The 14,628-nt window shown below is 34.3% G+C and overlaps 1 protein-coding gene across 2 annotated transcripts in view; it reads left to right on the top strand.

The window, feature by feature from the left end:
* LOC100177860 (enhancer of mRNA-decapping protein 4-like) overlaps nt 1–14,628 on the top strand; it is a 29,053-nt gene that overhangs the window by 5,516 nt on the left and 8,909 nt on the right. Inside the window, exons 4-16 of one of the 2 annotated variants that reach the window (XM_018811264.2) lie at nt 149–260; nt 1,554–1,653; nt 2,822–3,011; nt 3,961–4,141; nt 4,332–4,448; nt 4,802–4,911; nt 5,183–5,266; nt 5,423–5,507; nt 7,519–7,623; nt 8,333–8,567; nt 8,721–8,796; nt 12,444–12,547; nt 14,105–14,457. In XM_018811264.2, coding sequence (XP_018666809.1) covers nt 149–260; nt 1,554–1,653; nt 2,822–3,011; nt 3,961–4,141; nt 4,332–4,448; nt 4,802–4,911; nt 5,183–5,266; nt 5,423–5,507; nt 7,519–7,623; nt 8,333–8,567; nt 8,721–8,796; nt 12,444–12,547; nt 14,105–14,457 — 1,852 coding nt within the window. Of the gene's footprint in view, nt 1–148; nt 261–1,553; nt 1,654–2,821; nt 3,012–3,960; nt 4,142–4,331; nt 4,449–4,801; nt 4,912–5,182; nt 5,267–5,422; nt 5,508–7,518; nt 7,624–8,332; nt 8,589–8,720; nt 8,797–12,443; nt 12,548–14,104; nt 14,458–14,628 lie in introns of both variants that reach the window. The other variant, XM_009859669.3, reaches the window with a different exon arrangement.

Below are 14,628 nucleotides of genomic sequence, written 5' to 3'. Positions count from 1 at the left end.
CATAGTAATATATTATATAACTTTAATTTTTATGTTGTCCTTTTTTACCCCAAAGTTCCTAATTCATTTGCTTTTTTTACAAAAATTTTATATTTGCATTTCTCCTTTGAAGCGCTAAGTGGAAAAATAAAATTTTATTTTCTCATAGTTTTCTTGACAAAGCATCAGACGGAGAATGTGTTTCACTGCATGGACCACATACACGTATTCATGCAAGCTCTGCTTCTGAATTGGAGAGCCAAGCTTCGGCCAGTAATAAGGTGCTTATGGTTTGATATCAGATTTTTTAAATCGCTGTTATGTAGTATGCGCCATGCCGAGTTTATAACGCTTGTTCAGTTATCTCACACAGATCACCAAAAAAGGAGTTGATAGTATTAAGTTGCATTCACGCTGGGGTTGAAAATTAGAGATTGATCAGAAATTATCGAAAAATTTTACGAATCTAGAGCTTTGTACCTTTTTAGAAAAGCAGTATAATGCGAAAAGGCACAGTGCAAAATGTATACCAACGTTTAGGACGGCACTACCAAACATTTTATATGGATCGTCTTACAAATACAAGGATAATTTTTTTAAAAACTGTTTCCAAACTGTTTTCCAACTCCGTTTTGCTTGGCTAAAAAAAACATCGAAAATATAAGTAGGGCTACTTCTCGAACAGACTTGTAGTGTATATTATTGCCTGTTCAGCAACTAACTTACATTTGTTTTACACGCAATTGTGAGTTAGCCAGCCCATGTCTCACCTAATTAAAGACAGTTCAATTTGGTGCATATGGTTCAGTTACACGGTGAGCCCTCTTACTAGGGTTGGGCTGAAGTTGTAAAACCTAAGGTTCGCCGAGCACGGATCTTTAACGAAAAGCTCAGCACGAGCCCGAGCACCTATGATGTTATCAAGAAGAAAGGCGTCTGAGAATACGTTTCTATTCAGTCGAAAAGCCTTGCTAATCAAAATAGTACAGAACACGTGGTGTGAGTTAAAGCGATGTCTCGTTTCGTAATTCTCAGTGTTGCGAATGTGAAACTCATAAACAATATTTTAGTATAATTGTTGTAGCAGTTTTTATTATTTCATTATAAAAAAGTTTAAGCGTTTTTTGACTTTTTATTTAAAATCAGATACAGAACATTGGATGGTTGGTATTCGACATGTGCTGTAATTTGACAATGCTTGTAATTTAATACGGGAAAATTTGCTGACGTTTCGATTCTTTACTTGCGAGAGCAAATTTAAAACGAATGAAAAATAATTAAAGAGAAAGCTACGCTGACTAGTCTCGTTTTTTTATTTTTTTTATTTATAATATTTTTCGCTCTTGCTTGCAACATTATATCATTCGGCTGAAAACTGGGCCGAGCGCCGAGCGACAAAAAAGGAGACGCTCGGGAGCTTTTGAGTTGGGGCTCGGTTCAGCACATCCCTATCTCTAACCACTGTTTTATAGTACTGGTAGGGTATTTTTACATCTTGTGTCTAGGATTTCACAACTGATATTTACTATATATATATACTACATTACTCCTTAAATCTATATATTTTTGCTTAGGTGAAAATCAACACTATAACTAAATTCGATTGGGAGCATCGCTATTATGCTGGGAACCTTCTCACCGTTACTGACATGTACATTGCTTACTGTATAAAAGGTGATGAAAGTTTGTCTATTATTTGTTGGTGTCTTTTAAAATACTTGGTTATGTAATTAGTATATTTAATGCCCAAAAAGAAAAAGTTTGCCCTTTGCAGTAACATAATATAGTGTGTATGACACACTTACATTTTTTTGCAAAATAAGTAAGGTTAAGTTTATTTATCTGAGCAAATATAGACAGCAGTCGCGCGCCATGGCATAGTTCAGTGGTTTAGGTGCTTGCATTATGAACGAACGGTACCGTGTTTAATGCTTGTCGCGTATGTGTCCTTTCGCAAGACACTAAATGGACATTGCTCAAACCTAGTGGTTACTAATGGGTTGTCCAAATTACCAGTCATACAGACAAACAATTACCCACAAGGTTTCACTTTTACATATGGTAACTCGCTGCCCTGGCAAGGATAAACATTTTGTGGAAGTTCGACTGCGTTGCTGTTTACGTGAATGGCTTGAAATCAAGTCTGTGGATGAAATTGTGAGGTCAAGAGTTGAGACAGAAAACGGGTCTTGGCCAAAACACTTGGAAAAAATTTAGGGGCTTTACTTTCGTGGTGCTGTGCAAGCACAACACTTTCGTCCCCCACGGCCTAAATTTTTTTGAACTAACTTCCAAGTCCTTACCTACACAGTTTGCGGGTGCTTGAGGCTTAAACTTCCGCAAAATAAAAGACGGCACCGTTTTCAAGCTACTATATTTTAAAGTAAGCTATTTAACGAGTTTAAGCAAGGACTGTGGCTCTCTGCTAACACAACGGGTCGTGCTCACAAAGCTTTCTTTTGATTTAAAAAGAGTTAGGATGGGTGCTCCATGCGAACATGCGAGCATCTTCTGTTTTAACATTGGAAACTTTGCTAAAAATTGGGCTAAACGCCAGGGTCACTTGCTATTGATACATAGAATTAAAGCAAAGAAAAAAAAACAAGACTAGTCAGCATGCTTTTTTTCCAAATAGCAGCGCTCGTGCCCAGCTTTAAAAAAAACCTTTAAAGCCCAAACCAAAAGGGAAGGGTTTTAGGCTAGCTTTTAAGACTTTGGGACTTCCCTAGTTATCACCAATTACATTTCCTTTTCCCATTTTCACTACAATATTATTTAAAAGTACTACAATAATACCCAGTCAAGCTTCAAGCACTCAAAGTGTTTATTTTATTCCTTTCAGGCCGCAATGGCTATTCGGTTCGTGTCATCAATCGAAACAATTCTTCGGATCGAGTTCTGTTGAAAGGTTTCACTGGAGCAGTGTGTGATGTTGGGTTCGCACCACACACAGGGTGTAATATCTTAGCTGCAGTGGATAGTGTTGGAAACCTCATTGTGTGGAGCTTAGAACAGGAAGATGGACATCTTGTGTGAGTTTTAATTTAAAACTAAATTTTTCAAGTAATCTTGATGGCAAAATGAAATGTTTGTTGAAAAATATAATTTGATGTTTCTTATGCCAGAACAACTTTTTGACGGGTAAAATTTTTTGTTTGAAGTTATTATGAACACCAATCCTAACAGAATAATACATAATGTATATGTGTAATACAATATATTTACATATATTGTATACAAAATTACAATATGTATATATTCTTTTCAATATATATATAGATGTATTGTATAGTACATAGGGCAGTGGTTCCCAAAGTTTTTTTTGCTCGACCCAAATTCGAGTTTATGAATCTCACGACCCATCTACCCAAGCCTCAAACGTCGAAAAAATCCATTTTAAACGATGCATTCCATACTATTTTTTGGCTATGTATAACGCAGACCAGTGATGTTCAAAAGGCAGATCGCGATCCGGACCATTTCAATTATTTGAGTGGATCTTCTATTGTAGTCTTGAAAAAAAGGCTAAAATATGACCCACTTGAAGACAAAATATAACGGACGTAAAAGCTAAAATACGACACATGTGTCTCTTTGTCATTTATGCCTGTTTTAAACCTCCTTCCTGCCTAATGATTACGTGTCAATTCTATTATAACGCAAATAATCAATGTGTAAATTGCTATTATGTCTTAGTTAATTGCCAGGTCAAACAATCGCTATTATGATGTAGATGCAATAAATTTACATGTATATTCCTACTACTTCGTAACAAACAGTGTACCTGGCTAAGAACAAAACATGGTAAGCAATAAATATCGGGCTAAACTACAAAGGCAAACGTAAACCAAACACTTGAAAAGACAAAATCTGGCCTTGATAGATTTGAATCACCTTGGCGCAACCTGTTTTTCAACCCTTTGCAAACCACTGATATGGAGGCTTTATCTTTAGTAAAAGTAATTGTTTATGTTTTTAAAGTGAAAAGAAAAGAATTCATCTCACAGCCACTCCTGGGATGTGTGAGGCATCTCAGAATCATCGAGTGATGTGGATTCCTTACATCCAGCGAGATGAGGAGGAAGAATCATCATACGGTTCAAAAGCAGAGACCACAGAGTCCTCCCCTCCCAAAATTCTGGTTCTTGTGTATTCAAAAGTGGTGATTGCTCCTTGTAACTTTATTTCATTGTTCTAATCTATCATTAAGTTTTTTCACATTCAAATTCATAATGATTTTAAAATTTAAGTTTCTAATCTTTAGTTTTAAATGGGGCTCCTTTACCCAAACTTGCTGTTTTAAAATAATATTGCCTTTAAAATTCTTTAACAATACAAAGCTATTCTAACAGGCCGAAGTATGGGATTTGGATATTGCGTTTGCTGTGGCCGATGCTTTGCCAGAAAATGGGGCCACGAGGTTGGATTTATCTCATGCTTATGTATCTGTTACTGGCGAATCCGATGCAGTGAGTAACTTTATTTAGTGTTGTAGCATATAATTAGTAATACAAAATCAGTGAGTTCCACTTTTTTAGTGATATCTTTTTAAAATGTTGGAATATAAGATTAAAACTAATGTACAATCTGTTCCTGTCAGACATAATTTTAATCTAAAATTGTATACAGCTTTTTCTCTTAAGGGTTGTCACTGTAATGACCCAGACATGAAAGTGAATGTTGGTTCTAAAAGTAGTATGAGCTAAATTTGTAAAAAACTTGTGTATTGTTAAGTTGCTTATGTTTGTGGTAACATAAGCTGTGGTATTATACAAAGTGTCGCGTGTGTCAATTTTTGATCTTTCTGGTTCATTCATTATAGGATATCAGTGATTGTGAATTGTCACCAATTGGCAATGTGTTGGCTGCAGCAAGCACTGATGGGTTTGTCAAGTTCTGGCAAGTTCAAATAGAAGAACCACAGCCACCCACGTAAGCAACCTATGCTGGCCCAACTATATCTAGCTTATAACGACTGCCCAAGATGAGTTTTTAATGTCATTCTTACATAAATACTTTTTATAAAACAGTTAACCTTGGCAAAATCTGTTCATGCTTATTCCAACCGCACAAAAATTGGGTAAATTTTGACTCCCCTCCAACCCATGCTTTTTATAAATTAAAACAAAATTTAACAATCTAAGAAATCCCATTGGTTATAACCAGAACTTAATGGATGAATTTTAAATTTATTTTTACACAGATGTCTTCACCAATGGAAACCTCATGATGGAAAGCCAGTATCTTGTGTGAAGTTTTGTGATAATAAGAAACAGCCTGAAAACAGGTGATTCTATTATAACTGTACAAAATTCAAAATGACTGTCAATTTCTGTTTTATGTCTGATTTAATAAGTTGGCTGAGAGATACATAACATAAATTATATTTTTTTACCTCAAAAAGTTGGTATCCTGCAGTTTTTAAAGTATGTTTGTCCCACAGCATTTTCTGGAGATTTCTTTTAACCGGTTGCGAACGAAACAATGAACTTAAAATTTGGTGCACAGTCACTTGGAATTGTTTGCAGGTGAAAGATTTTTTAATTTAAATCTGAACTATATCTGTTCTCTACATCTATTCCACTATATACACTTCAAAAGCTTGCTCTATATTATTGCACATTAAAAATGAGCAAAAAATATTAAAAATGAAGAAAGTTAAGCAACTGATATTATTTTTTAAGTCGGCACAACATTTTTTATAATTTTAAAATATCTATATCTAAACTGTTCGGATTCAATGAATTGAATATCTAACGTCCAATATTTAATCTGAATATTTGAAAAAGACATTTAACCCTTTGAATGATTTTTTATATTTTAAACCAGGTCTCACTTAATTAAATTTTGCGTAAAAAGCATAGCTGCTAGACCAAAACGTTCTTTAGGAAGTTTGTACAGTATGAAATTATCTTTTACGTATTTTTATATTTAATGACTTCATTATAAAATTGATGACATGATAATAAATTGATTGGTATGTAAAAGGCCATTCTTTTAAAGTAGGATTTCTAAAATTACCTGCATCATGAAAAAAGTTTCTAAAACCTTTTATATGTCAATTCTAAACCAGATGCAACATACCAGTTTAAGTACTTACCGGGAAGTATCAAACTAAAAAAACACAGGGAGCCTTTTTTATACATTTTGTACAATATACCTGTCCCAATACAGTTTTCAAGGCTAAAACAGCCTTGCAGAGTTCAAAACATGATGTTTTGTTGGTAATATTCTACTGTAGCATTCTCTGCATACTGATATAAAAACCTGTCAATCAGCTGGTGCTGGCCAAAGGTTAAAGAGTATGGACCACGCTCATACAAGTTGGTTATAAATGAAAATATGCAGTTAATAAATTCTACTTGTAGATTTTTTTGTGAAAAAAACACTATGTTAAGCCAAAAAAAAACATTTTAAAAATCGCTAAAAAATTTGCCCATTGTTGCGTCACTCGCGGTCACTATGGCGTAAATTCAAATAAATTTTTGGTTGCAGCATAACAGAGTGTACCGTCGACATAGTGTTTTTTGGTTGTTTTAAATTAAGAAATATGCAGAGGCCTTGGCGTAATTCTATTTTAAAGTTAATGTTTTTTTAAATTGTTTGTAAGTGTATTTCACTATTATGAAAACAAAAACATATATATATGCTTTAAATTCATTCTTGTCTTGCTATTTTAAACACAGCACTAATCAGGCATGATTACTCGGCTTATGGTAAACTTTATATGGTAACTTTAAATACAGGTATAAATATAGCCTTACACCATGTCTGTGGGGAAAAACAAACAGAATTTAAAATTCAAAGCCTGAAAAGACAATAAAACTGATTCTCCACTAAGCTTAGTAAGTTAATTCGTGTGGTTATTAGACACTGATCTGTGGAAAATAGCTGCCAATCAGTCGCTGAAGCCATTCAAAGAACTGTTATTACTTTAAAAAACGTTTTGACTTGCTTACCTATTAAAAACTACACCAATAAATGATAAGCCGCAGATGGGCGGGTTTTTCCCATAAACGAAATATTGCATTGTGGCGCACATTGCCCGTGAGTAACGTTTTTTACAATCTTAAAATTTGATTTTTTAAACGTTCACAACTTTTAAAAAATTTTACAAACTAGCTGTTCATTTAACATGAATAGACATAAAACTTTGTTCTTATGCAAAAACTGATAACCGTGGGCCTGGGCTCTTTATGAAAACTGTGGCCCCGGTTTTTTAACTGTATCGTACGGCATCATTTGGAGACATCCTGTGTAGATTTTTAATAATGTCAAACCCAACTGAAAGTTTTTTATTCGTGACGGCCAAAAAAACAATTCTGTCACTTATAACCGTATGGCAGCATGTGTTAAAAGTTGATTTTTCACTGAAATCTTGTTAAAAATGGCTAAACAAAGTTGCTTGTGCGAACCTTGTTATTTTGGGCCAAAGTTACAAACAATATTCTTAAAAAAATACATGATATTAGGTTTATTACACAATTTGTTACGACATTTATATGTTCGCATGAGTTTTTAATGAAATGTTTTACAAAGGTTGTTGATTTTTTTCCATCCACCCCCGCACATGCTGTACCTGAACTAAACCTTGTGTTGTATCTTTCTGCTGACTTTCTTGTTCTATCTGATGTACACAGGAAGGTGAGAGTTGATATGATAAATTAAATGTTTTGTTTATAGTTATAATTATAAAGTGTGTTTATAAAGTACTGTTACAATTTCAATTTGGTAATTAAGCCATTTATCAATATATATCAACACAAGGTTTTTTTTATTCCAATTTTTCTATTTTTCTATACTAAAGTTTTGTGTTTTAGATTTAAGTTTCATGTGTTTAATAAATAAAAATATGTTAAATTAATCTTGCTCAAGAAAAGACACAATGTGTATTTTGGTTTGTTAAAACTAAATTAGCTGATTAAACTTATCGAAAGTACAGAAATAACAAAAGAGCTTAGAAATGATTCACCAGAATTTCCTTCAATTCGTTGATGCCACAAGAACTGTATGTATGCAGGGTCATTGTTTAAAGAAGAATAAACATTTTTTCCAGATATTCTTGTTTTTTTCCATTTTCTCCATCCAACAATGACCCTCCCTAAATATAGTTCTTGTGCCATCAACGAATTGAAGGAAATTATGGTGAATCGTTTCTAAGCTTTTTTGTTATTTCTGTACTTTCAATGAGTTCAATCAGGTTTTTCTATACTTTATATATATATAGACCGTTGTTAATTGTTTGTACCATATAATATATGTCTTTTTTGTAAATGAAAAAATTCGCATCTTAGATTTTTCTTTAATTTTAAAATGATAAACAGGATTTCTGCATACAGAAATTATCTTACAGATTTTGTATGTGATGCAATGTAAGACTAACATCAAAGATGGGACAGCTCAACTTTCATCTATCGCACATTTCCAACTTACGTCACCATTACTCAGCATTGCCTTTGTTGATGCACGACCATGTAAATTCAAGGCGCTGGTCGACAGTTCGCATGATGACCATAATAAGGATCAGGAGTTGAGTGGATCAGAAGATGAGGATCAACATGAAGATGAAGATGATGATGATGAGGATGGTAGGATCAGATCAAAATCGGGTAAAATGTATCAATTTATTAAAAAACAAAACAAAAAATCACATATAAAAGAAATTAAAAAGTGGTTCCTTAGGAAATCCTTTTGTATTCAAATCACAATGATATAATGCTGATGATTTTTATTACATGCAGGTGATAGCAAGTCAGAGGGAGATGTCAGCAACAAACTGGATGGAGTGTTGATTAAACTCATAACAATACAAACCAGGTCAGTAGTGGATTCTTTATAATAAGTATCTTATGCACTGTGTAATTATATTGTATTCTATATTGATACAAAGCCATTGAAAATCCAAGTAGAACAATCCTTTGTTATGTAAAAGTCAAATTGACCACCATTTTGTGTCCTTAATAACATACAGGTACAAATTGCAGTGCTGCAAGATGTAGAATTCATGTAATATTTATAATTGTTTAAAGATTATATATCCAATATTAGAATAAGAAAAAGTTTTACCATTTTTCACTTTTCATACACGGAAACACCGGTCATCAGTATTTTATACGCGGCAATTTATTACTTTCCTAAATTAAATTTATAAAGAAAGAAGGTTGTTTTTTTCCTCACAGAGGGTTAATCTAAAGTAGTGATGTACCGAATCTTTCAAAAAACGATTCGGCCGAAACCGAATATTCGGTCGTTTTGCCGAATAAATTCGGCCGAATCAACCGAATCATTAGTGACGTCACCAAGACCCACCCGTAACGACTTGTGTCGGGTTGAATTCGTTTAAACTAAACACGAATATTGCGTTGTTACGTGACTGTAGTGCTGCTACGTATAGGCTTGATTATAAAAGTTATATACGTGTGTTTTAATATCAGACGACACCGGAAAAGCCACGAAAAGGTAATATTTACCAAAACAGCCTAATGGATCCACAAACACAAACCTCATCACAAACAAATATGTTTGCAACAGTAGTATTGTTACGCTACTAACGTAACAATCGTAAACCAGACATTTCCCTTTGTTGCGTAATATCAACATTTTATATAAGAGGCAGTGCGTGTATATTTAATACGAGACAGCAAGTGTATTATTTGGTTGATTAAGCAAGATAAGATGTCAATAGTTTGGGAATTTTTTGACGTGGACACTGAAGATACTTCAGTAGCTGTGTGCAAATTATGTGTGGAAAAGAAAAAAAAAGAAAACGTGCTAATGTTTAGAGAGGCAGTAAAGCAGCTGGTGCGAGAACATGGACTACCACGTCGCTCATAAATCACTTAAATCGTCATCATCATGGAAAGTACCAAAACAGAAAAAAAACAAAATCAAGAAGTTAATCAATCAATGTCCAAAAACAAATCAATTGTAGAGAAACTATGCGGGAACAAGATATGGGATATCAACAATCCGAAAGCTCAAGTAATTACGTCAAAGATTGCTTACATGATTGCTCTTGACAATCAACCGTTCTCCATTGTGGAAGACGAAGGGTTTACTTCGTTGTTGGCGCACATTCAGCCACAATACCATCTACCATCGCGGAAATATATTACAGAAAACATCGTTCCAAAAACTTTCGCGGACCTAAGAAACAAAATAAAAGACAAAGTGCAGCAGGCCAGTCACATCTGTTTAACTTCAGACATTTGGACTGCACCGAACAATCAAGAATCATTTATTAGCCTTAGTGGACACTGGATTGCACCGCCATTCGAACTTAAATGCGCTTCTTTAAATGTGAGACACTTCCCTAAAAGACACACGGGTGAAAACACAAAGTCAATGTTTAACGAACTGTTGAACGAATGGGATATTGAAAGGGAAAAAATCCACATGCTTATTCGTGATGGCGCAGCGAATATTGCACTGGGCTCTAGATTAGCAGAAATTTTGTCCACACAGTGTTTTATACACAAGTTACAATTGTGTTAAGGCGACTCCATATTTGCTCAACGAGCAGTAAAAGATACGATTTCACGCTCCCGCAAGATCGTTGGACATTTTGAACATTCTTCTATCGCAAGTACCACCCTAAGGGGTATAGAAGAAGACTTGTGTATTCCAAAATTGTTGCCCGTACAAGACGTGTCAACCAGGTGGAACTCCACGTATTACATGCTAAGCAGACTGGTGGATATTAAACGAGCTGTCCAGGTTTACACATCGGACAGTGGCTTGGACTCCTTGAGTTCAAACGGCTGGAAAATTGCGGAAAATGTTGTTCACCTTCTTCGCCCATTTGAACAGATAACCAAATCAATGAGCCGCGATGTTGCTTTACTGTCGGAAGTAATTCCCACTGTAATTTCACTGCAACGTTATTTGTCAAAACCAGGGCAAGATTCTGGTGTGCAAACCACAAAAGAACAGTTGTTGCACGCGGTAAAAAAAAGATTTAGGGGCGGAAACGCATCAATCTTAAAAGATAAAAATATGCTGATTTCCAGTCTAATCGATCCCAGATTTAAAACTGCATTTTTGGAAGAAGAAACAAGAAGAAGTACAAAGATTCTACTGATTGAAGAGGCTCAAATTCTAAACAGTGTCGGCGATTCTGGAAACCAGACAGAACATTCATCGGTTGAAGGAAGTCCAAGCACTTCAAATTCATCTAAAACCAACACGGACATTTGGTCGTGTTTCACTGAAATTGTCCTTGAGGGCGAAGGTGCCGAATGTTTACCTCAGAGCCCGACACAAACCCAGCTCACTAAAATCACTTCCGAACTTGGATCGTACCTAACCTTACCTGTTATACAAAGAACAGACGATCCTCACACTTGGTGGCAAAGTAATGCAGCAACATTTCCTCTTCTTCTTTTAGTTGCAAAAAATATCTTTGTGCCCCTGCATCATCAGTGTATAGCGAAAGAATGTTCACCGAGGCAGGCACGGTTTACGAGGATAAACGTAACAGACTGTTACCACGGAATGCTGAAAAGCTCTTGTTTATACACAGCAATGCGAAGCGCTTTGATGTGACAAAGGTTAAATGAAACTCCAAGTATTATTCCTGGCGTTAAAAATACTCCAGTTTCGTTGCTAACTGATTTTCGTTATTCACTGATTTATTTGTTAAAAATTAAAATAAAGTTTAAATGTTTTGTATGGAAATTTCCCGCCGTGTTTCTTTTCCCTAAATGTCGAGCTTAAATATGTCCGCATCATCCACGAAAGGGTAAAGTACAAAGTTTATGATCATGGTCATTTAGTGTATTTTAAATACCTTTATGTAAAAATACTTTGTATTTAGTTTTTATCTCTAGCCAGCTCAAGAACATGGCAGTGACAGTATAAAATTCCACAAATACCAAGCGCCCGTTCTATCGACAATCATTTTAATGTTCCAGCGCTTTAGCCACATTTTCCCAAATAAATACGTCTGTTTACTATAAAATGTAAAATAAAACATCGGTACCTTGCAGGCGCGGTATTGTGCAAGTAAAGACCGCGCCTTTACTTGCACGATCGTAGCGAGTTAAAAAATCACGCAATACCTAACGATAATGGGACGCATCACAATAACGATTGTGACGTGTTATAACGTCATTCAATGTAGTAGTACGCAATATACAATTACTTTGGGCGTTAACATTTAGTTTCGTTAGACAGTTTGCAAGGTACAACGCAGTTTACGTTCGAAAATAATTTTTTTTTGAATGTGAAAAAGATTCGGTTTTTGCCGAATCGTCTTTGTCAAAATCGCTGATTCGGCTGAATAAATTGGGCAAACCGAAACTTCGGTACTTCACTAATCTAAAGCCATTTCTAAAACATTATATATAAAGGTAGCTTGTATTTTTAAAATCTTTTTTTTTTATTATATTTTTTTTGTGTAATTAAATTTGCTACAATCTGTTTAATATATATTTAATATTATAAAAAGTTTACAAATTTTATAGGAGTTTGCAATCACTTGACGTCCGATTTATTTCAAACGACGACTCGGACATCGACGAAAACCCCAGAAGCTTAAGCACTTACAACACAATATCAGAAGATTTAAGTAAGCTGTCTTTTATATAAGGTGTTGTCAAGATCAAAAACCATAATTAATCAATTGTATTTAGTGATACAAATGGGATTCTGATCTTATTTTATGACATGATTTTTAAATAATATTTTTGTGGTTGTTGGTATTGGTATATGGAATAGCGTATTTAAGATTACCCATTGGGTGTACAGACACTTCTATATTAATTTAATAATGAACTATTCAAAACAGTTTAAAATGTCATGTTTCATTTCAAATTATGTGACGGTTATTTAATATCTGAAATGTTGTATCCTGTTTCTGCTAAAACAAATCATTATATCCTTCGGTTGCATGACATTCATCAACACAAATTTAATATTGGAATTGCGTGTCTGGCAAAAAATAGTGTAATTTTATTCCAAAGGAGAAGTTCAAAAATTGTAATCTATATTATCTTGTCCACCTGTCGCTGACAAACTCGTCTCCCCAGCCAGACTGCAAGGCCAGTAAATTGCAAAAGAGTGAACAAATTCGCCGATAAGCATGAATTAATGAAAAAGTTGATTAGTTATTTTGACCCCGGCAACTTAAGCAAGGAATTTGGTATAATACGTGATTGTAGACATTTGGTTTGTTATGAAACGTTGTTTTGACAGATCGATGATTGGAATTGGTGGCCTAACTATTTAAGCGAACAGGACTTGATTATAATGTCCTGAGTTTGATGCCTGTCATTTGAAAGAAATATTTTGTAATTATTTTCTCTTAATAATAGATTGGGAAAGTTATTGCTCTGCTTATTCTTTATCTTCACTGTTACGCAAACAAAGCCAAAAAATAGCAATTACTGAGTTACTAATGTCTGACGTGTTGAAATTTACTTTGCTTGCAAGCATTATAAATTTAATTAATTACTTGATAATTAATTGATTTTATACACCATTGTTTACATAACTATGCTTAGAAAGAAATAATTAATCGAGTGCAATTGACTAATTATGGTTTAACGTACATTTTCGGTTTAGCGCTTTTAAACAAAACGAAAATAAGTTGTTAATTACTTGTTATTTGCTAATTAGGCAACAGTAATATGCACTATGGTTTATATAACTATACTTTGGGTAAAAATATTTTATGCAATGTAATCTTGTGAATATTAAAGAAAAATTAGTCAAACCTGTACCAGGCTTCCATTGCAATATTAACTGTTTAGTTATTTAAGAAGTTCCTGTGCGGCAAATATTTAATACGAAAATAATCAACGTGTAAATTCCTTTTCTGTTGTAACAGAGATTGTGCTTGTCTTAGTAAAGCTTTTTATAAAGAGTTACTTCATCGCACGTTGCATAGATGTACGTTGTTATTGCGGACGAGTGAAAGTGGTGAATTAAAACTTACTGAGTAATTTGGGGGAGTTTACAGTAGAAAGAAAATTGGGTTGTAGCCTAAACTTTTTTAGAACTATACCTTATTTAAAATTATCTATTTGCCCTACTGTACCTGGTAGCAACGAGTTACATGCTGATTGAAATTTATCGCACCCACGATTCTTTGGACATTTGATTTTTTAAACTTTGTTTTTCTCAGAGGATATTGTCAGCTTGAGCAGCATGGAGGAAAATTTTTCCCATTGTGGTGGGGAGGTTGGTAAGAGCATCGATGATGGGGATTTCATGGCAGGGGGGGATGCTGCTCTGGCAAAGTTTGTGGAGTCTACACAAGAGAAAATCATGACTGATTCAGAACATCAGATGTCGCCAGATGTAGTTGAACATCATGAAATTTTCCAAATTGATGATAACTCCTTAGAAGATGATGAGAAAGTTGAAATTGTTGTAGATGATGAGGAAGGAGCAATGAAAGCATCACCGGATATAACTCATTCAAACAACCAACCTGTTCTTCTCACACCCGATGCTTTCATCAGTTCATTTAAAAGTGTAAGAAAGAAATTTCATCTTTTTTAAACGCTCAGCATCAGAGATTATTAATTTTATATAATTAAATATTATAATAAATAACATTTAAAAGTGTAGGAAATATTGGAAACCAATTGATGCATTTAACAGAAAAAATTTACTGTATTAAAGTCAATATCCCCCGAAAGTGCA

This window comes from Ciona intestinalis, chromosome 3 (genome assembly GCF_000224145.3).
Source record: "Ciona intestinalis chromosome 3, KH, whole genome shotgun sequence".
NCBI classification, from domain to species: domain Eukaryota; kingdom Metazoa; phylum Chordata; class Ascidiacea; order Phlebobranchia; family Cionidae; genus Ciona; species Ciona intestinalis.
Note: the sequence above shows the minus strand (reverse complement) of the source record. Positions and strands in the feature narration are given on the sequence as shown.